The sequence below is a fragment of the Cololabis saira genome, chromosome 23 (assembly GCF_033807715.1).
Source record: "Cololabis saira isolate AMF1-May2022 chromosome 23, fColSai1.1, whole genome shotgun sequence".
NCBI classification, from domain to species: Eukaryota; Metazoa; Chordata; class Actinopteri; order Beloniformes; family Belonidae; genus Cololabis; species Cololabis saira.
Genome location: NC_084609.1, coordinates 10,390,188 through 10,413,644, shown reverse-complemented (window position 1 = coordinate 10,413,644; position 23,457 = coordinate 10,390,188). Strand labels below are relative to the sequence as shown.

At 40.7% G+C, this 23,457-nt stretch overlaps 1 protein-coding gene across 2 annotated transcripts in view; it reads left to right on the top strand.

The window, feature by feature from the left end:
* kdm7aa (lysine (K)-specific demethylase 7Aa) overlaps positions 1-23,457 on the top strand; it is a 31,254-nt gene that overhangs the window by 839 nt on the left and 6,958 nt on the right. Inside the window, exons 2-13 of one of the 2 annotated variants that reach the window (XM_061715160.1) lie at positions 9,871-9,956; positions 10,391-10,508; positions 11,239-11,399; positions 14,254-14,395; positions 15,151-15,337; positions 15,633-15,795; positions 18,561-18,648; positions 20,065-20,171; positions 20,263-20,354; positions 20,468-20,554; positions 21,745-21,990; positions 22,943-23,073. In XM_061715160.1, the coding sequence (XP_061571144.1) occupies positions 9,871-9,956; positions 10,391-10,508; positions 11,239-11,399; positions 14,254-14,395; positions 15,151-15,337; positions 15,633-15,795; positions 18,561-18,648; positions 20,065-20,171; positions 20,263-20,354; positions 20,468-20,554; positions 21,745-21,990; positions 22,943-23,073 (1,608 nt within the window). The remainder of the gene's footprint in view (positions 1-9,870; positions 9,957-10,390; positions 10,509-11,238; positions 11,400-14,253; positions 14,396-15,150; positions 15,338-15,632; positions 15,796-18,560; positions 18,649-20,064; positions 20,172-20,262; positions 20,355-20,467; positions 20,555-21,744; positions 21,991-22,942; positions 23,074-23,457) is intronic. The other variant, XM_061715161.1, reaches the window with a different exon arrangement.

Sequence of the window (23,457 nt, the reverse complement as noted above, 5' to 3'; positions counted from 1 at the left end):
CAAGTTTATTTTTATATTATTTTTCTGATTATTGTTTCTTGTTTTTGTTTTGTTTTCTGCTTTTGTTTTGTATTACCTAGCTTATTCTATTTGTCTCATCACCTTTTTAGTCTCTCTCGGTGCAAAATAACAGTAATTCCCCCCTTTTCTTTTTTTTTACAATCTTCCCTACAAAATACTGCTTCTTACCTGTATGTCATTCAATGTTATATGAGTTAAAAAAAAGGTCTCCAATGTAAACAAGTGTAATGCTTTCTTGGAATAATGCCTTTTAGTTGACTTTGTATCAGCGAATCTGCACTGTCATGAAACTGTACCTGATCCTATGCAATTCTTCTAATAAATTCTTCAATCAATCAAAAAATAGCACAATTCAACACAAGGTAATTCAAAGTGCTTTACATCAACATTAAAATCAGAAAGACACAATTAAACAGTAACAAGTCAATTAAAAAGGGAAATAGAAATAACAAATAATAATACAATACAATGAAATGAAATAATAAATAAATAAAATGATAAGAAAATAGGTAAAATAATAAAAAGCACAAGTGGTTAAAAGATAAGATAAGATAATCCTTTATTTTCTCCCTCAGTGGGGAAACTTATTTTGTTGGCAGCAGTACACTAAGTAAAAAACTAAAAAGTAAAAAATAAAAAATATATATAAAATATGTATAATTACAGAAAAATGAGCAGTAAAGGGCAGTAAAGTACAGCAGGTAAGTATTTAATTTAGGAGTACGCTTCAGTAAACAGTAATGTTTTTAGGTCTGATTTAAAGGAGCTGACAGTTGGAGCAGACCTCAGGTCTACAGGAAGTTTGTTCCACCGGTGAGGAGCAGAATAACTGAACGCTGCCTCATCTTACTTGGTTCTGGTTCTTGGGAACCAGAACAAACCAGATCCAGATGAACCTCAGGGGTCTGGGAGCTTCATAGGAACTAACAGATCAACCATGTATTTTGGTCCAAAACCATTCAGGTCTTTGTAGACCAGCAGTAAGATTTTAAACTGTATCCTTTGACTCACTGGAAGACAGTGTAGTGATTTCATGACCGGTGTAATATGGTCCAGTTTCCTGGTGTTTGTAAGGACTCTGGCATCCCAACGGCCTTTAAGTTATTCTTTAAGTTATTCAATGGTTATGGAGTTGTTTCTGTGATTGTAACTGCTTTCGCGTGGTCCTTTTTTGCACTTTAGTGGAAAGTGAGAACAAGGAGCTTGTTATGGTTGGCCGAGTGATTGACAGCTTGGGAAATTTAAATCCCCCTTTCAAGCAGTGCAGGCACATGGCAGAGGACCTCTAGTGGTTGACAGCGGGATTATTTAAAGGTACCAGGCAAGCACATGTGCTCAAATTACTCAGGAGGACCTTTTTTGTTCTGCTTTAAGCTTGCCTAATTTCCCATCCTTAACTCATTTCAAGTGGGCCATTGATGTCAGAGATGATTTTATGGTGTGTGGGTGGTTTGCCGCCAACATCTTAACAGGAATTTATTGTTATGTAATCTAACCTTGTGGTGCCTGTGCACTTATTACCCGAAATGTCACATGCGAGTTGTACGCGTAAGTGAATGTTTGATATTGTGGTTTATTACAGACCACTCTGTACTGTTCTGCTTTAGCCTGACGTGGTGACCCAGATAATTTTACAGAATGTACTTTCAATCAGAAGACCAGGGTAAATCACTCTGAAGCGGTCTGTTGAAGTAAATCTTGGCAACAAAATGGGTTTTGTACCACTGATAATGTGAATTTTCTCATGGAGCTCAAGAACATGAAGCCCTGTTCAACGCCAGACTTTGTACAACTATCACTTTTTATCTCTGTGGCCCCGAGGCTGGCTCCGACAATCCATTGACGCAGCCTGTGTGGGTGCATCTCCACAGCAACTGTTTATGAATACAATAATCTTTTTGCTCATGTTGAAATGACGGAAGCCATTGCGTAACCACATTGAGTGTGCTGCCAAAAAACTTGGCTGCCAGAATTTTTGGCGTGTCCGATCCAGAAAGGACTTGCTGTGCGTCATGTGCCAGCAAGAAAAAGAACAAGCGTTGGAGCTTCCCCCATTGATGACTAATAAGCACAAACACACATAGCAGACCTCCAAAAGTGGCCAGATTGCCAGCTTCTTTCCCACAAGGCTGCCTAGAAGGAAAGGGGTATTCTCTATCTGTGGATGATGGCATGCACGAGAGATGCCTGCTCATCAGTACGCTGGCGGAGTTTGTTTGTGTTTGTGTGTGTGGGGGGGCGGGGGCTTTTCCCTTGCTGCCTCAGTTTCTGGAGAGCACCCTGCTTTCCATCAGCTGTATCTCAAAATCTCAGTACACAATACAGCCCAGGACTTTGAAGACGTGAGCACCCGGACAATCAGAACTCTGTGGTTTGTCAGTGTCAGACGAGTGAAGTAACTGGGGAGGGGAAGAATGTGTACTCAATAGTTACTCGTACTTCTATAAACTGCCTGATCAAAGCAAATAAATCACCTACTGCATTTAACATAACAAATGGATGAGAGCCTCCCATTGGAATATTACTGCAGTGATTAATATCTTTCAGTTTGCAACAAGTTATTTCATGTGAACCGATGCAAGTACCTTCTCTGTCAGCTCTAAAACCTAAAATTAGGATTATGGTGAAGCATCATCAATGAGGGAGAAGTGTAGGCTGTCTCAAATTATCATGATCGTGATCATGAATTAACGTTTAATGAAAGCTAATCAAGGAAATTCAACAAAAGTGCTCATTTTAACAGTTTTAACAGTGAAAGTAAGAACATTTGTGTAAAAATGGTATAAATAGAACTGGGGGTTCTGGGACTCGGAAACCAGTTATTTTAGAACCTAATCAGAAAAAGACCTTCACGATTCAAGGGGAGCGTAAAGAGCTGACTCGGGGTTAATAGAAAAAGGGTGACGTGGTCCTGAATTTATCAGAAAATGCAGAAGTTACTGAGCCTGTTCGCTGAACTATGGCACAGTAATTTACTACACTGATGAGATAAAGCTAATGGACATTCCTTTTGTGTTTAGAGGATGTCCACAGATGTTTGTCTTCCTCATTTGTGGTGTATTTTTGGGACAGTCCTGCTGTGTTTTAGATTTATTTGTGTGTATGAATGTCTATGGGAAACTTAAAAAAAAAAAGAAAACTATCATATTGGGACAATTTTTTTTTTATAATCGGTGCCTTTGGGTGAAAAGAGCGGTGGATGTCGTGATGTCCCAGTTATGCCTTGTGTCTACTATGCAAGCAAAGCGTGAGGTGGCATTTTCATGACGCAGGGTTGTTCATTTATTAAAGTCTGAGTTCAACATCTGTTGATCCAAAAAAAAAAAGTTTTTCTGAGTATCTCAATGTGCGGAATGACCCGTTTTTCATACCAGTAGATATTTTTTAATCTATTTTTGTTTATCTTCATGGATGGCACAAATGTGTTAAAGATAACACTGCCAGGATATCATATCATTCTGAAATAAGGGAACTCCTGCTCCCTGAGATGGTTAGGTACCAAAAAGGTGCATTTCCAGCAGGGTCCAGGCTTGTTTTAACAGGACCTCAATTGGTGTTGTTCTCAACATTACGGCAGCTTACAGCATAAAAAACATTTTTGGGAACCTCTACAGGGCTGAAATCTCCCTGCTGTGATTCAGGTACTTGAAGCAGCCCTGAAAAACTGCTGTGTGGAAAGGTTTGTTGACTCATTTGGTACGGATTGCATATGCTGCAGAAAGGAGATGAAATTCAGCCGTTTCAACGTCGTCTTCAAGTATGAGTCAACTCTTCATGTCGCTGCCGCTATATTGGCCGTTATTTGCAAACAGGACACAGAAATGTTAACACCCATCTTGGTATCTCCGCTAATCTCATAGTTACACTTTCTTTGCCATTTTATTATTTTATTTATGCATTGGCAGCAAACGGCAGATGTGGTGCACTTCGGCCACCATGTGATGTGGAGCGGTAGTTTGTTGAGTCAGTCAGTGCGGTTACATGCACATCTAAATCAAACCATTCGCAACAATCTAGCTAAGGATTAAACTGGAGTTTCAGAGAAATCCAAGTATACATGCACGAAAAGACAATCGAATTATTGAGTGAGATGCATTCAACTCTGTGACACGAGGTGGCGCTACATGCACTTTCGCGTTGGCCTTCTTCCGGTACAATTGGTAAACGAGAGCGAAGGAGAACAACAAAATGCGAAAAAATGGACGCTAGCGATGCAGCAGCTCTGTAAATGTGGTACATACTAATCTTGAGCCTGTTATTGTGATGCCGTGACTGTTATTCCTGCTCCTGCGGTGTCGTCACGTCCTGAATGGGGGGGTCCCGGGGCTTCAGTAGTTCGGCTAAGCTTGGGTTGCGTATACATGCCAGAATAACTCTGATTACGATGCATTATCTGTCACTAACAGCTCGATCTCAAGAGCTTCAGTTCGGTTCGACTACAGCCCGGCTAAGGTGTATACATGGCTTTTAAAACGTAGAAATCGGTCGGATTAAGGCAACAATTCGACTTTCTGTTAGTGCATGTAAACGTACTGACTGGATCCTGCTGGGTTGTTGGTCACCCGGTATAACCACTTAACCGCCGCGAAAGGTGGTCCTACAAAATATTGTGTGCAACTTTTTTATTTTGGCTATGCAATGTACTGTTACAGTGGTAACAATAGCTTTACATATATATAAAATTATGTCAATAACTGCAGCCCAAGCTGATTGGATTGCAATAGTTGAGCAAAGTGGCTGTGGATTATTTTTTATATTACTTTTAAAATATCTTTGGTTTAAAATGAGGATAGTCCATGTCCTGTATTGACAGAGTCTTGTTTTTTCTGGCAACCCTCGTCTTGATTGAGACGAGACAACAGACAAGTCGAGTCAGAAAAGTTTATATAATTATTTGTGTAAGAAATGTGTTTTTTCGTCTGTGCTATCCAGTTACTCACCTTCTGACCCCTTTGGTTTATTTTTCTGGCTGCAGTGTTTCTGGCATTCAAGCTTGGTAGCATTGACCCAAAGGGGCTCCACAAAGCAGTAAAACTCACTGTACCATTGTGGTTAAGATGGGATATTAGTTTAAGCTCTGTTTACCATGTAGAGCCGCAACTTGTTTCTTAGATGCCCCGTTTCTGGCTGTTCAAGTGTTGTAAATCTTCAGTCGGTGAAGTCGGATCAGGGTGTCGATGTCAGGCGCTCCAGGCAGCCCCCTTGTCTTATTTTTTTTAGATATGGACAGTGGGGGATGATGATAGACTGGCAATGCTCGAGTGGACGGAGGGAGGGAGTGATGGATGGGAGCTCGAGTGAACCAAGTTCATGCATGATCTGTCAATGTCACACAGAGTGTGACCACACTAAAGAGAGATTGATAGTCTCCACAGACCGACAAAGTGTAGATGGATGAGTGGCATGTTTTTTGGTTGGAGTTTTGTTTTCTTTTTCTCTAATATTCACACATTTTGGATCATAGATGTCTAATAAGTTAGCTACCAAAGAGAAGAGGGGGCTCACATTTCTTGTTAAGCTGTGTTTACACTCATTAGAGAGGCCGTCTCTTGGGGGCAAGGAAACAACATTACTGCTAGCTTGGTCAATGTTGATTAGGGGTCAAGAGCCTCTGTATCGACTGTCAGCTTGAATTATGAAATTAAAGGTTTAGGTCTAAAACTGGTAAAAACGTGTAAGGCAGTTCTTGGTCTCATCAGTTATAAATTAATGGATAAGTGGAGAGATTATTTAATTTATTATACAGACTTACTGCTGGTTAGAAGCAATTTATAGTTTGCTTCTTGCATTGTGCTATTTTTTTAGGAAAAAAATAATCTGCTCATAATTCAAAACACTCTAATAACAGAGAAACGGCATTGCATGCCCAAATTCTTCACTTCTGAGGTGCATTGAGTCTTTGTTTTTGTGCAGATGCATCTCAGCAGCAGACAGTCACAAGACGGAGTACTTTGTGGTTTTTACAGAGGCGCTGGGGACGACCATGTTGAAGACATGTGTGAAAACAGAGCTGCAGTGCTTGGAGCCTGAAGGCAGCTCAACCCGCACCAGAAACAATTAAGTTGTTAAAACTCCCCACGGCTTCCCTGACGCCCTATAAACAACAAAGTGATCCTCTTTTGTTGTCCACCAGCTGACTACAGAGAGGCCCCCCTGTCTCTGTCGAGCTGTAACCACGGCAGGGATTTTATGTCGCTTTTATGGCTAGCTGGCTAAAACGATTTAACCAGCAAGGCCAAAATGACAGATCCTTATCTGTCTGTCAGGCCTCAGTGGCTCTGACTGCTGTGCAGGTCCTGCACTGTTTATGTAAGCGCCGGTTTAGTGCATTAGCAAAAGGGCCGGAGGAGTCAGGTGCTCCTCGGAGGTAGATAAAGATAGCCAGGTGTGTTTAACTGCCCTCATCTCCTCTGTATCAGCCACCCATCCATTAGGGATCTGCCTGTTCCCTAATGTGGGCGTGTCGCCGCCTCATGCAGAGCAGTTATTTAGAGCTTAAAATAATGGTGACGCCCGCCTCCAGCCTTTGTGTTCCTGCACTGATCACTGAGGACAATGAACCCCTCACAGTGCACGGACTAATGAATAAGCCCTCTCAGTCACACAGGAAGGAGGCTCTTGATGAGCGGAAGCGGAGGGAGAGGGGTTGTTGATGGCAAGAGGTTTAGCCAAGTACACACATCTCCTCTCATTCAGGAAGGGATGTTTGGCGCGGTAATCTACTGCAGAGCAAAACACTAGTCAGGATAAGACAAAGTTTTGTATCTTTTGTGGGACATACTGGATGTACCGCATGTGAAATTGTTTTGTCTTTTTGTAATGAGTCATTAACTCTTAAAGTTTAACAGTGATTTATGTCGCCTTCTATCTATCTTACACTGATTGCTTTCCAAGTAAAATAGGTTCACGTCAGTTCAAGAACTGCTTGCACACTCACTAGCTTTAAGGTGATGCAATGATTGTTCCAGCCTTAGCAAGGCAGGAAATATTTAGCAATATTTCTCCTTGAGCCGAGTGTGTTTCCTCCTTTTCACGTTCCTCTTCTCAACTCGGCGTGCGTTGCAAGGGAATAACCGTTACAGGTGGCAGATGCTGAGTCAGGTCAGCATCCGTGGCACAGTGCCCTTGTTTCTCCGCTCCGGTGTTACACGAGGGGAAAGTACCAAATGAGATTATGACAAGAAGGTGACCTCGGCCGGGCACTCACTTCCTGTGCACATCTTGGTATACCCGGCGGCAGAGAGCCGTGACTCACGCTTTCCCCCTGCAAACAGCCACATGTTTGAACAAAGATTCCTGACACATGAGCTAACGCTGGCGAGTCAGCCGAGCACTGTACAGTGTTAGTGTTGATCATCCCCTTACTCACGTGCAAGAGCAGGAGGGCTTCTTTAAGCTTTTTTCCCCCCCACCTTTTTCCAATGACTGTTTTCTTGCAAAGCAGAAGTCTGATATGAGACTTCTTGACATGAATGCTTGGTTACTGTGCAGGAGCACTAATGTGTTTGTTTAGTAAGGCTCTCGGTGTGATTGCGGTGCCTAAAAGAGCATTATTGCTCTTTCACTCGACTTGTGAGCAGGTTTACATGAAGCTTCTTTGCTTTACAGCAGAGGTGTCTTCAGTATTCACATTCATTACTCAGGTAGAAGTATAGATACTAGAGTTTAAAAATACTCCTGTTGAAGTATCAACTCAAGTTTTTTACTCAAGTAAAAGTATAAAAGTACTGGTTTCAAAACTACTTAAAGTATAAAAGTAAAAGTAATGTAAGGGGGAAAAAAGCCATTAAGGACAAAAGCCATTGAAAATGAATGCATCTTAGTATAATGCAAATATATTAAAGAACCATATATGTGACTATTGAGCATTAACATGTGTTTCAGAGAGCAGGAGATATGATGACTAGTTGCCTATAAGTATTGTAATGGTGCAAAAAGTCAAACTTCAGAGCATGTTATCTTTTATCCTAACCTTTATTGGAATGTACATCCAAGTTTAGTTGCAGGAATCTGAGGGCAACGGATGTAAGAACAAAACTGGACAAGAACATCTGAAACAACCACAACCAAATTCACTCTATCCAGATGGAGCAATTTAACTGGATAGTTTTTTTTTAAAGGCCGAAATCAAATAGAGTAACGAGGCTGTTTTTAAAATGTAATGAGTAAAAAGTACAGATAATTGCGTGAAAATGTAAGGAGTAAAGGTAAAAAGTCGTCTGAAAAATAATTACTCCAGTGAAGTATAGATAACCACAATTTCTATTTAAGTAAGGTAACAAAGTATTTGTACTTTGTTACTTGACACCTCTGCTTTACAGCAGAATGTTTGCTGTGTGTAGCCGATACCCGTGCATGGTCTATGTAGCAAAAAAGTGAGAGAGACCAGCTCTTGATATCCTGTTTGGTGCAGCAGAGTGACTTGTCTTGGGCCAGCCTTCACATAAGCCCACCACTTCCTGATGAGTTAATGGCCCCTTGGTTTTATTTTCTTTAGTTTCCTGCAGGTCCTCCATAGATCAAAGCTGAGGGCAGGCTGCGGTCAGCTCCGGCACTCCTTCAGGCTTTTGGCTTCTTAAAAGCAACGGTTATGTTAGCAGAAAAACGGTTCCCTCTACTTTATAATGCGTTATTGCTGACAGATGATTTAAATCCAGGCTTAGTGTAACTGATGTCCCGGCCACCACAATATGAATTACACTCGGTGGCTTGTTTGCCTGTGAACTCGGTTGGCCTCTGCCGTGCGAGAAGGTGTGGAGTCATCAAACTACATGTTACCAAGTTGTCCGCAGTCCAAAACTCAGTCGCTGCTCAACCGATGCTGCTCTGGAATGGAGCTCTGGTATGCAAACGAGGAATGCATGTGTCTGGGCTTCAGCTGTTGCATGACAGTCAGGGGTTGCTGTGTGGGTGGCACTTTTGTTGACTTATTGGTTGTATTAGGGTGAGAATATTTGGTATTTTGAAAAAGACAACATGCTTTGATGACATTTTGCTTCAAGTTTTTCTCTGGTTCTGGCAGGTGGTATGTTCTGGATTAGGGCTGGGGATCGATTCAAATATCAAGATTCGATTCCGATTCTTAAGATTCAGAATCGATTATCACGCTTCGATCAGATATTGATTTGGGTTACTGTTAATAAAACAGTTTTTTTCAGCTGTTGCATGAATTATATGACTGTCTATGTATGCAACATATTAATACTAGTATTATATTGAGATTAAACAGCAAGTATTGGCAGCTAATGATGCTGTAAGGACCAATCACCACCCAGAATGCTGATGGAACTGCTTTCAGAAACATCGTGTGGGTCAGAATTATCAAACAGATCCAGGGAGGAAACAGAGGATGAAAGAAATTGCTTTTATTTTTTCCCCAAATTTATAAGAATTTGGTTTTTAACAGTTATGCAAATGTAACCCCAAGACAGTATATAAAGCAAAGAAATATAGACAATTTATGCAATTATAACTGAAAACTTTAATGTTTTCATACCTTTAAACATATTTAAAGGCAAAAACATGGTACCAGTTGTTCTCGTGTCCAACAAAATATTCCTTTTTTGGGCATAAACAAAAAAGTACCAAAGGTTGTAATGTAATGATGGAAAAAAAACAGATTTTTTTAATCGATCTTTAGACATATGATTCGATTTTTAGGAATTAATATGAGAATCGATTTAAAATCGGAGAATCGATCTTTTCAACACAGGCCTATTCTGGATTAAAGCTCAGGCTAATGTGATTTATGTTATGAAAACACAACATTAAATATCATGATGCTATGCTATATTACTGTTGGATCTTACTTATCCAATATGTGAGTCTTCACCTCTTGTTCCTCTGCAGCTGTGTACAGGTGGAGGAGCATCATGCTGTGGATATCGATGTTTACCACTGTCCTAACTGCGATGTCAAACACGGACCCTCCTTGAGTGAGTATTGCTCCGAGTGATGTTTTGTTCCCCTTGCAATTTTCTCAGTTTATTTACTTCTTGATCCTACCATTATTTGCAGCCTTGAATTGATTTTTTTAAACTGCCAGCGATTTATGTGTCTGTACTGACGCCCCCTGTGTTAAAAAAGGCCAGTCTCTGCTGTGTTAACCATGTCGGGGGTAAACCTGAGAGCCCTGAGGGCAGACAATAACAGGCTAATTGAATAGTGCTGCAAACCCTCCACTTTGATAGGACAAACACCTCCATCTCCCAGCACAGGGGTTGCCATAGGCCATTAACGCCCTTATGAGCAGTGATTGTGTTCTACATGATTTAATATTTTGGAGAAGAATACCTCAAATGTGCTTTGATGCTATAAAATTAGTTTGGAACTTGGTCAAACTCAAGTGTTTTGGCTTTTTTTTATGCAGTGAAAACGCGCAACAACTGGCACAGGCATGACTACACGGAGCCAGACGATGGATCGAAGCCAGTTCAGGCGGGAACCTCGGTGTTTATCAAGGAGCTCCAGACCAGGGCCTTCCCCAGGTACATATCACCACATACAGCACTGATATCACATGTAAACTCCGCCTGTCAAAGCTTGTGAAGCTTTCAACACATATAAATGGAAGAGTTAAGCCATTTAATTATTAAAATCCCTGACTTTTAAAGCAAAATAAACAGTTTCAAAAGGCTGTTCTGAAAATGCAGAACTGGAAACTTAGTTCCTGACAAGCTTCTTTTGTTTTGGAGTTTGGTTGTTTTAATGAAAACCTTCTTAATAAATTGAATTATTTGGCATAACTGTATGAAATCATCTGAATTCCCCCCACAAATGTTTAGTGTACTTTACAAAAGAAAGATGTCTCACTGAAACATTGTTCATGATGTAATTTGTAGGTTTTTATTTTTTCTTTCTTTCTTATACCGGAGTAACAGAACAGTAATTCTGGGAAAACTCCAGATTTTTGTCTTGAAAACATAATCAACGTCATTTATGGAGCCGCTAGGCTCTTTCCACAAACTGGTTCCAGTTAACATATATTGTGGTTAAAATAGTTGTCTTTTCATGTTGTGCAAACACAAGATTCACCTCAGGAATAAATTAAAGAAATCACCTCACCTGAGTTTATCCCACCTGAGCCTCACAAAGCTGCTGGTATGTCCACAGACTCCGATATAGATTACGTGCTGAAAAAGATACGTACATAATACCGAAACTAAATTCATGCTGGACGACAGTAAAGTGATTTCAAGTTTGTTCAACTATTTGCAGTGGCGAGGAGATTCTGATACGAATGAAGGGTGAGCAGGTGACCACCCGGTACTTGGAGAGACATGGCTTCAACTACCCGATATCCATCACTGAGATGGAGGGCCTGGGTCTAAAGCTTCCCCCACTTACATTCTCTGTCCAAGATGTGGAACGTTATGTTGGTAAGTATGCTGGAGAGTAAACCGGCTTCATTGTGGGGTGTGCAGCAGTCGTCATCACCTGTATCAGATTTAAAAACAACACATTAGGGTTTATCCATCAGCAATCCATCGTAGGATCCATGATTGCAGTGTGCAGTAGCTGTAGTCTGCTTAAAAGCTAATGATACGACCTAAAACCAGCCAGCTAAGTGGCCATTGCCGAGGAGGCACCATCTGTGTGCCAATACGAACAGTTCTCCAGGTTCATGGGGTTTTAACCCAGTTATCGGGCATCAGGCACCGACGGAGGGAGTTCTTAATGAGTGACGGCTAAGCTTTCATTGCCCGCTCTCTGACCACTACACTTCCCTTCCTGAAACAGCCTGCCACTTCCCAGCTCCTATTACAAGCCCATTATCAAGCCTGCTGGTGTTTTTATCATTAAGTTCAGATTACATACTCGCTGTCTCACATTATCTCCTTCTCCTGTGCCCCATTAAGCATTAAGCCAAGGCACAGGTGTTCTGACCAGTGACTGAGTGTCAAATTGCAATTCTTGTAGTTGGAAGACAATAGGACAGCTGGAGTCAACACTGATGCCTCCTATGGCTTACAAGGCTCCACGAATTTCTGAAGCTTAGCTTGTTGTGTGGCCTTTTCTTTGATCCCAATGTTGGGTTCTTCTTGCCTCATGAAAGTCGCATGATGAGGAATCACGGATGCTGAAACTTTTCCGAGGCGTTGCATTACATTCCTTTGAATGTCAAGCAAGTTGAGGCAATTGGATGGATTTAGTTTAACCTTGTTAAGCAATTTATTCTGATGTGGAAATGACTAATTCCAGTGAAAGGATTAACCCGTTTTAAGCAGGCTATGACTAGACGGTGCGCTTTTGTAACTTGAACAACGTGATGAAAATGTTATGAAAGGGTAGAAAAGGTCATGCATCGTCATTCGCTTCACCAATGTTACAGGACATTTAAGTTGTGAAATCTCAAGTTCTATGAAAATCACAGCTGGTGAGGTTAGTATAATAGTATTACCTGCATTTTAAGACTCATTTGTATCTTGTAGGTATTTTTAATGATATCCAGATGTCCATTTTCTCTTCTGAATGATGAAATGTTTGCTCAACGCAAAATGAATGTTAAACTCTATCATTTACGTAGTTTGATGGCCTCCACAGTCAATTAATGAATACCTCACATAAGTTAATAAGTGGTTTAATTATGGAAATATAGAATCTTAAACGTTCTTTTACTTTGTGCAGGTAGTTTTGAAAGTTTAAACCCCAACTTTAACCAGACTATTTTCAGATGTGTCAAAAGTATTCACCTCCATTACTCAGGTAGAAGTATAGATACTAGAGTTTAAAAATACTCCTGAGGAAGTTGAAGTATCAACTCAAGTTTTTTACTCAAGTCAAAGTATAAAAGTACCGGTTTCAAAACTATTTAAAGTATAAAAGTAAAAGTAATGTAAGGGGGAAAAAAGCCATTAAGGACAAAAGCCATTGAAAATGAATGCATCTTAGTATGATGCAAATATATTAAAGAAGCATATATGTGTACTATTGAGCATTAACATGTGTTTCAGAGAGCAGGAGATATGATGACTAGTTGCCTATAAGTATTGTAATGGTGCAAAAAGTCAAACTTCAGAGGCATGTTATCATTTATCCTAACCTTTATTGGAATGTACATCCAAGTTTAGTTGCAGGAATCTGAGGGAACGGATGTAAGAACAAAACTGGACAAGAACATCTGAAACAACCACAACCAAATTCACTCAATCCGGATGGAGCAATTTAACTGGATAGTTTTTTTTTAAAGGCCGAAATGAAATAGAGTAACAAGGCTGTTTTTAAAATGTAAGGAGTAAAAAGTACAGATAATTGCGTGAAAATGTAAGGAGTAAAAGTAAAAAGTCGTCTGAAAAATAATTACTCCAGTGAAGTATAGATAACCAAAATTTCTACTTAAGTAAGGTAATGAAGTATTTGTACTTCGTTACTTGACACCTCTGACTATTTTCCATTTATTGGACAGTATATGAAGCAGTTATTTAAAAGAAATATTCTTTTTCACCATCAAGTACTAAGAATAATAAATCCTGGTGTTGGAGCTCTGGGTTGTGGGGTTTCCTGGCAGCCTTGTCCCTCTCTGTGCAGTGGACTGCCTTCACTCCAGCTGTTCTCTGTCATCAGATGCTGGCCAGCTGGAGGTGTCTGTGTGTGCAAGTTCATGTTTGTGTGTATGAGAAAGGGAACATGCAAGAGGGTTATAAAAAAAAGAAAAAAAGGTGTGTGGGAGGGGTGCGGGGAAAATACAACAACCAGCTGTCGTGTTTTTTTACACACACACATACACACACACACACCACACCTCAGTGCTCCTTCCGGCCCCATGTGTCACTCGAGTGTGATTTGCATCGTTCCAGCTGTTTACACCAAGTATGTTTGGCTTTTTTTTTTTCTCCTTTTTTTTTTTGAACTTCCTGTTGTACATGGGTCAACACAAACATAGCTCCTGCACACTCTTCTTCTCACATCTCTACAAGCGTGTCCTTTTATGCTCTAGGTCTCCCACGCACACATTTGCAATAAATGCAGCAGCCCTTTTACCTCCACCCACTCTCTACTCGAGGTCTGGACAGATTGTCTCGTTTGCAACCCCCTCCCCACACCGCCATATTGATGCCAATTTCCCTGAAGGCTCGTCTTAGAGTGCATGGAGATGCCAGCAAGCTGCTGACCCCTTTGAACCCCTTGCCCACTCAGCAGCCAATTAAAAGTTTAATATTTTCCATTCAAGAGTCAGTACCTCCCAGAGCTTCTCTTCCAATGTACACTAAAGAGTACTTGTCTCCCATCCAGGTGGCGATAAAGTCATTGACGTGATTGATGTAGCGCGGCAAGCAGACAGCAAGATGAAACTCAGTGAGTTTGTCAAGTATTACACCAATCCCCAACGACCCAAGGTCCTCAACCTCATCAGCCTGGAGTTCTCTGACACCAAGTAAGATTTCCAGCGGTTTATTTTTCATTTCATTTCATTTATTCCATTCATGGTATATCTTAATAATGTTGTACAAAATTCCATGAAGTACACATTATCACCATGAAGGAAAAGGAGCAGGAAGAAGAAAACTTATGATACCTGCCCCTCTCTGTTAATACAATTACATTGACTTACTGAACACCAATCTATCTATACATATATTTATAGCAAGAAAACAAACAAAAATACCACTCTTCTATCTATTTTTTTTCCCCCTTTCTCCTTCTTTTTTGTAGGCACTTATCTTTTCTTTTTTTAAACATTTTCTTAAGCTGATACAAACTGGTGCAACTTTTCAGTTCCTTGCTTTGTCCATGCCATATTTTTACACCTGTAACAGAAATACGCATTTGTTTTATGTTTAGCCTTGCAAAAGTATGTTTGAAATCAAGTTTAAGTCTGTTGTCCTCATCCTCCAATCTGAACAAATTTTGTAACTGTTCTGGTAACGATCTTATTCACTCTTTTATCCAAAAATGTTCACTACTCCCAAATACATTTCTGTTTAGATCAGAACCCAGTGTGAAGAAAACGTAAAAATATCTCAAATGTTAAGCCCAGTTGTGTCTTTATGGGAGGTAGGTCTGTGGATAGCATGGGTAAAACTCAATCTGAGACACTTGAGTGGGTTTTAAAATGCGTGACAGACCTGCTGTCTGCAGTTCCTGTGCAAATGACATCACGGCATCAAATCCCCCTCTAACAACTTGCAGGATGTCAGAATTGGTGGAGGTTCCTGACGTGGCCCAGAAGATGTCCTGGGTAGAGAACTACTGGCCAGATGACTCGTTCTTCCCTAAACCTTTTGTCCAGAAGTATTGCCTTATGGGGGTTAAAGACAGCTACACAGACTTCCACATAGACTTTGGGGGCACCTCAGTCTGGTATCATGTTCTCTGGGTAAGTGTGTGCATTAAAACCTTTCAAAACCAGAGTTGATCACGGTTGAATGAACTGGTTTTTTGCTAATTTGACAGTCATCAAGCTCTGTGACTTCTGTGTGTCTGCTCCCTGATTGATTGGCACTAAATGAAAGGTCAACCTTTTCTAAGCTGCTTGATGATCATCTCACTCTAAGTTCTCTAAACTGTACCTAAAATTAATTTCACGTTTGAGGCAGGGTATCATCACTAATGACACAGAGCGTATCATCACTGAAGAATTTGCCTCTGACACTTTAACGTCTGATCTCCAGGGTGAAAAGATCTTCTACTTAATCAAGCCCACTTCCGCCAACCTTGCACTATATGAGGCATGGAGCTCCTCGCCCAATCAGAGTGAAGTGTTCTTTGGAGAGAAAGTGGATAAATGTTACAAGTGTGTTGTAACCCAAGGAACCACCCTGCTCATCCCTACAGGTCTGTTTCCTCTGAAGAATGACATGTCATCTGTGTTGGCCACCAGTTTTCAGTTTGTCAATACCTGTCCCCTTGTTTAATTGATGATTCAAAAGCAATACATTGGTGAACTTCTGTCAGATATTCTGGCAGCTGGAATTATAAACTCTGAACAAAGTGCCTCTGGATAATGTCAAGAAAATTGTAGGGTTAGGGTGTACGTGTGAAAACAGACGACACTAACGCAGATATTATAGGACTTTATGAAGAGAGACAACGGATGTAAAAATGCCTAATTCCTACTATTTACTATATGTTGAAGTGGTTAACAGATGCGTAAGGGTGCAGATAGAAAGCTAGAGGACACATCTAAATTTAAGCCAGTCGGTGTGGTTACATGCACATCTAAATCAAACTATTGGCAACAATCAAGCTAAGGATTGGCCGCTCGGTGGCGCAGTGGGTTAAGCAGCGGGCCATATACTGAGGCTACAGTCCTCCTCCTGCAGCGGTCGCGGGTTCGAATCCAGCCCGCGCACCTTTGCTGCGTGTCTTCCCTGTTCTCTCTCTCTACCCCTTTCCAGTCTGCATCTCCAATAAAGGGCCACTAGAGCCCAAAGCTAAATCAAGCTAAGGATTAAAGTGGAGTTTCGGAGAAATCCAAGTACAATCGATTATTGGGGAGGTGGGTTCGACTCCGTGATGCTAGGTGGCGCCACACGCACTTTTTCGTTGGCGTTTTTCCAGTTAGTTCTTTGTTGTGTGTCTTTTTTTTCTCCTACTATGTTGATATTCTGGCTTTCGCGGTGTCGTCACTTCCTGAAAGGCTAGGCTAGCTCGGCTAAACGTGGGTTGCGTATATATGCCAGAATAACTCTGATTAGGACCAACTACCTAGCGGTAACAGCTCGATCTCAAGAGCTTCAGTTCGGTTCGACTACAGCCCGGCTAAGGTGTATACATGGCTTTTAAAACTTCTATATCGGTCGGATTAAGGCAACAATTCGACTTTCGACTGAGTGACAGACACTGAATCTTTTCAGAGCAGATAATACTGCCTGTTGTCTTTTTGTATGATTACCTTTCCTGCCCAAAGATACAATCATCTCAAATGACTCCTTGAAACTTGAATAATGACAGACTGCAACATAATTAAGCTTTTGGGGTTAAACTTTTATGGAGTGAAATGAATTAACTTTTTCATTTCTTAGAATTAATATTAAAATCACCAAAATGCTCAACTACTCACTGTGGGTCTAGTTGTTGGTCTGGTGCTCTAAGATGTAGTTGACGGCTTTCATATCAGCCCAGACCAGCCGCATTACCCAGGTAGACCCAGACAATGGATCTGAACTAAACTAAAGCCTGAATTATGGTTCTGCGTCAAACCAACGCAGAGCACACGCCGTCACCGTGACGCCGTCGTGAACCCTTCGGACTTCTACGTCACTCCATTTCGCCGCGGTGCAGTACCCCCCACGACCGCTAGTTAGCGATCTTTTCCTGAAAGGTTTATCCGACTTTTTCCGGTCACGGTGAATCAAAGAAATAAGGACAACTATTGTGCAAAAAACCAAAACAAAAAAAATCGCACATACACGAAGAAAAGAGCGCTGAAAGTTCACGACTGCTTCAAACCGGAAACCGGAAATGCGCTACCAAGCGAACCAATCACAGCCCTCTCGGTCTGCGTGTGGTCTGTGTTGCCTCGACGCGTAGTTACAATTTTCGGGGCGGCGTCAGTGATGACGTGTGGTATGCGTTGACGTGAACCACACGCCGTAGGCACGGCGTCGTTTTGACGCAGAACCATAACTCAAGCTTAAGTAGGTTAACCAGGGGACGCTCCACAGGTTTCACAACACAGGCACCTATTTTCCACAAATGTCTTAAACTGGTGTCTACTTAACTGTTTTGATCAATATTAATGCTTTCCATTACCGCAAGTAAAATACAGGCTTCTTGAAGGTCCTCCATTGTTGTCAGGGTAAAATAACAGAGGAAGTTTCTTTTTGAGAGACAACACGAACATGTCCCAGTGATCGTAATTACAATGCTCTTATAGTCGTGTTGATGCAGCTTTCTCCCGCTTGTGTCAATCTTATGTCCCTCTCAAACCAAATGGTATTAATTAGAAGTTATGTTGAGATTGTATAAACGGGTGTCTGTGCCGTGTAAAGACCTAAATGTGACATGCTTGTCATTAACTCCAGTGAGTCTAATGTGCACAGACACAATTATTCATCAGTGTCTGAAGGGACTTTTTCAGCCCATAGAATTCCTTTGCAACCCCCTCCCCGAGCCCAGACAGACAAAGCGCAGTTCAGCTCGTCAACTGCTGGACATCTTCAGTCAGTCTTGCAGCCGTGCTTTCTCAGCAGGCTCACGTAGCTTCGTGAAAGGGCCACTTTCTGGCAGAAAGGGTGCAGGGAGGTGGGAATTAAGCGGGGGTCAGAGAGCTCGCTAGGTCAGTCAACCGGTGCATTGTCGGACCTGTCTATCAGCCTTAGAGCAACACCTAATAACAGCACCCCCCCTCGCCCCAGACACTACTTTATCCCACTTTGTGTTGAATGAGGAGCGCTGTTTTAATGTGGTTCTTTTTTGAACCAATATGATTTTCCTTCGTTTTCTCTTTAGGTTACTTTCCCCTGTAAATATTTAGTTTTATTAAATATATATTCAGAATGAAGTCGTACCTCCAAAGCAGTTTATAACTTTTGTATGAGATTTGGCCTTCTGTTGTATGAGGTGAGTGATGGTCTGTGCTCTGCTGCCCCCTGCAGGCTGGATCCATGCTGTTCTCACCTCTCAGGATTGCATGGCGTTCGGAGGGAACTTCCTTCATAACCTCAACATTGGCATGCAGCTCAGGTAAAAAGCTCACTGATATGTCCTAATTTATTGTTGTTAGAACTAGGAATGGGCGATATTTTAAATAGTATCTTATTTGTGGCATGTTCTAACCACAGGTTAATTTGCACATTTTATTTATATTAGAAGAGGTCATCACTGATTGGATTTTATTTTCAGTGAACTTTTATTTATTTGTCCTGTTTCTTTATTTATCAGGTTGTATTTTTTTCTACTTTGTGAGTTTATAAGCTAGGAAAACTTGAAGGACAATGGTACTTTTACCACTGTTTAAGCCATACAGTTTGAATAAATACTGAATCTGTTCTTACATTTCAAACTTGTTTCATTTGAGTCATTACAGTTTTGCAGTACAGGTGTACTAATTTAATTGGTTTTTATTAATTCAATTTAATTGGTGTAGTTTAGTAGCATTTAGTATCTTTTAGAGCGGTGTTTTGGGGGCTCCAAAGACTGAATGTGGTGATAGATTTATAGTTACAAAGATGGAGTTGAATTGGTATTTTTTATATCGTCATTTTTATTGTTATCGGGATAAATGCCAGAAATTATCGTGATACATTTTTTAGTCCATGCCGCCCATCCCTAGTTAGAACTTAAAGGGATTGTGACATGAAAAACACATTTTTCTTGATTTTTTGTGTTTTGTTGGGTGTCTTGACATCAATTACACCCAAAAAACAACGAACTTTTAACATTCAGTGTATTATGTGCTTTCTCGTTACGTAACGATCCGCTAAATCACCGCCCCCTCCACCCAGCTCCCTGCCTCCTCTCCTCTCCAGCGCACCATAAAGGCTGATTTATGGTTCCGCGTTACACCGACGCAGAGCCTACGGCGTAGGGTTACGCGGCGACGCGCAACATACGCTGAACCCTACGGCGTAGGCTCTGCATCGATTTAACGCGGAACCATAAATGAGGCTTAACACGCCTCTTTTGTTCTAATCACCGGAGGAAAACTGCTAAGAAGACCCGCGGCCACTGACTGGACTTAAGATAAGGGGACAGTGCTGCTTGCATGCCTTTATTTTTATGATTGTTTGCTGTGGTTCGCCCTCCTGCTTTTCCGTGCATGCTTCGCCTGTCGCTCCGACGCCGCTGTGAGCGTATGGCTGGAGGAGGAGGAGGTTTGGAGGAGGAGCGGAGCAATGATTGACAGGAAAGGGGGGAAAGGAAGCATTTTTCACGGCGCAAAAAAACACTGTAATAAAAAGCCAGGAAAAGATTACTAGAGTGAAGTTTTTCTTGTTACACTCTTTTAGACACATTTGAGGGATGTTGCCCAAGACTTTTAATAGTGTTAAAAGCATGTTAAAAATGATGTCACAATACCTTTAATCAAGGATTTAAATTGTATATTACTTTGTATCTAAATATCTAAACTGCTATTTTATGCATCGGTCTTTGATGCAGGTGTTATGAAATGGAACGTCGCCTAAAAACCCCAGACCTCTTTAAGTTTCCGTACTTTGAGGCAATCTGTTGGTATGTGGCCAAAAATCTCCTAGAAATGCTAAAAGGTGAGAATGTTTAACATTTATCATAAAAGTATGAGTTAATGGTTTGGCTTAAACTTAGCATTAATTGTTTTAATGGTTTTTGTCTTCTCAGAGCTACGTGAGGACACCTGTCCACCACCAACTTACATAATGGATGGAGTCAAGGCTTTAATTGGTGCACTGAAGACTTGGTTGAAGAGAGAGGTGAGAGCTTTAGTGGTGTTTCAACACACTGAGCTGCATCAGCCTTCGTCTTATCCGGTGGATTTTCGTCAAACAAGAAACTTTTCTCAATGTAAACTGTTGTGTCTTTGCAGGTGACTCAGCCCAATAGTGAGGTACCAGACCATATCAGGCCTAACCATCTCATTAAGGAGCTGACCAAGGAAATACGCCACCTGGAGGTAAGAAAATACTCTTGTCATTCCTATAATATGATTGGTGTTCAGTGTAGGGGAATATATTTAATAAGGGTGTAACAATATATCGTGCCACGAAATTTTCGATACAAAAACGTCACAATACATGTCGTGAAGGTGACAAAGTGTATCGTGATACTGGGTTATTAATATTAATTATTGTGTTGACTAGTAACGCGCCTCGACCCACGGACCAAAATCTTACTCCGCTCAGAAGAAACTAGTCCCGTTTTGCGGTCCCGATCACGGGACTCTAAGCTCTGAACTTTTAAGTCTGGTGTAGAGTTAAGCCTTACCTTATTAAATTAACCTTTTTTCTGGTTGTGAGTAGGATAAACACGGGACAACTTCTGCTGAGGTCGAGAGTACTTTAATGTCCGCTCAACAGTGTAGGATTTTAGAACATCAACACATCACCTAGTGCTGTATCACTCCGCCCAATCTAAAACAGACTAATCACTACAGATAAACTGACTAGTGTAATTATAGTCCCTGATTTATATCAGAATATAAAGAATATATTTATAAAACAATGAACCCTGAATTACCAAAATAACCTTCTTAACAAAAATAAATCTCCTCTTACACCTATAAGGTGAGCATTAATCAATCTTTTTTATGATGTAAAATTGTATGTATTTATTTACTTTTATTTATTTATTTTAGTTGTTTAATTCAGAGAAAAAAGAAAAAATTCAAATCATACATGAGAGAAACTATTCAGTTTGTGGCAAAATATTTTTACTTGTATGAAACTGAAGATGCATAATGCAAACCTGACATTTACTTTTAGTGCAGATTGTGGAAAATGGTTGGCCTGGCTTTCTCTTTAAAACGTAAACAGTTATAAAGCATTACAAACTTTAACAATAGGGCAAATGCACAGCATTGTTTTGTATTTTGTGTCTTTCAAATAAAAGACCTTTTTTTTTTTCTAGTCATATGTTCCTCATGCAAGGTTGTTAAAAAAATACTGCTATAATATCGTATCGTTATCGTGACCTCAATATTGTGTATCGTACTGTATCGTTAGATTAGTGTATCGTTACACCCCTAGTATTTAACTATGGATGGAGGAAAGCTTCGCGTCACACATACGAGAGAATCTTTATCTTTCGTCATATAATCAGAATAGACCTTAAACAGCATGATGTCTCTCTTGCATTACTCTGCAGGAGGAACCAGTGAGTGGTAGCAAGCCAGTGAAATCTCAGGGATGTGGACTACCGCCTGGAATAATTGGCTGTCCAGCCACCCGCTCCGCCTTGGAGAAGCTGTGCCAAGCGCGGCGGGCGAGAAAGGCCGCCAGGCGGTTGAGGGAGCAGCAGCGGCAGGCGCCCGATGTGCCCTCCAACCTGGACATCTTGGAGCAGCACACCAGGGAGGTGCTGAAGAGGCTGGAGGTCGGACCGCTGGAGGAGGTGAGTGCCAAGAAACAGAACAGAGGTGTGTATTTTATATGGATTAAATCAGTAGTTACTGAGTAGGGCTGCAGCTATCCAATATTTTGGTGATCAATTATTCTATGAAATATTCCATCGAGTAATCGGTTAAAACTTACTTTTGCTTTACTAAAGCCCAATTATAAATATACAATAGAAAACAAGACGGATTACTTGATTAAAAACAACGAATTTGTTTATTTTATGAGAATAATTGAAGTTTATTTACATATTATGCCGACTAGTAAACTGTTTGTTAAATTTTCCAATAAAAATAAATAGAATTATTTTAAATTTAACATCTCCTGAAACATTAAAAAAAAAATTTTTTTCCAAGTATTCAAAAATAAAAAATATTCTTAAACACTGCCTTTAAATTGTGCAACTTCACATTCAGAACCAACACGTTTAAACAGAAATCCTTGGCTGTGGACCGGGAACAAGTCTTACACAATGTGGACTGGGGCCTTTTTTTATTATTTTTATATTTTTTTTATCCATTTTTGATTTGAAATAATCCCACACCTTCGACATCTTCTGTCACTTCCTCTTATTACTTTCACTTTGCTGTGTTTTCTCATTGGCACGGTCACTGTTGTCAGTCCCGGCCGGCATCTGTGACGCTAAACAGTTCATACACGTTACGAAAAGCGTCTTCTTCCGCTTTTATAAGGGACACATGCCTGTTAGCAAGTTGGGTCTGATTTAAAAAGAACCCACGTGAAACGTGAAGTTTACATTTATCTTTTATTTAAATGAGGCTTCGAGGCAGAGGAAATTCCACAATCATTTTTTGTAATCGAGTTACTCGAGGTACTCGAGGAATCATTGCAGCCCTATTACTGAGTTATTAAACCTATTTTTATAAACCTTTCTGTAAAGAGCACCCATCTAAAACATGTAAACGTGACCAAGTACGTCCGTGTACCAGCAGGATCCAGCGTTTTGTGCCATGGTCCACGGGAAGCTCAACAAAGTGTCAACTGCATCGGCGGCAGCTGTAGCGGAGTCGCTAGACGTCAACCACCTTCGGTTCATGATGGTCAACGGAAGAATCATCAGGTGAGACGAGTCCGAGCCAAGACTTGTGTTTGTGCCTCTTATTACTGAGCTCGGGGATTTGCTGCATCTGAGTTACAAGAAACAGCTTCCCACCAAACAAATTGTTGTCAGAGTTACTCGATTAGTTCAGAAATGCACCTCCTGATATCTTTTCTGTAAACCGTGAAAACCTATTTTCTTTTTCGGTCCTCACATATATCATGTATATTTGTCTGTGCAATATTCAGTGAAAGGTAGCTCTAACAAATTTTATAAAAAATGACTTCCCTTTCTTACATTCTTGCCCCCTGATTGCCGGAACTCCCCCTCCTTTCTCTCTTCTTCTTTTTTATTTATTTGATTACTTATTCTTTGTTTTTCTTTTTTTTTCTTTTTCTCGTTTTT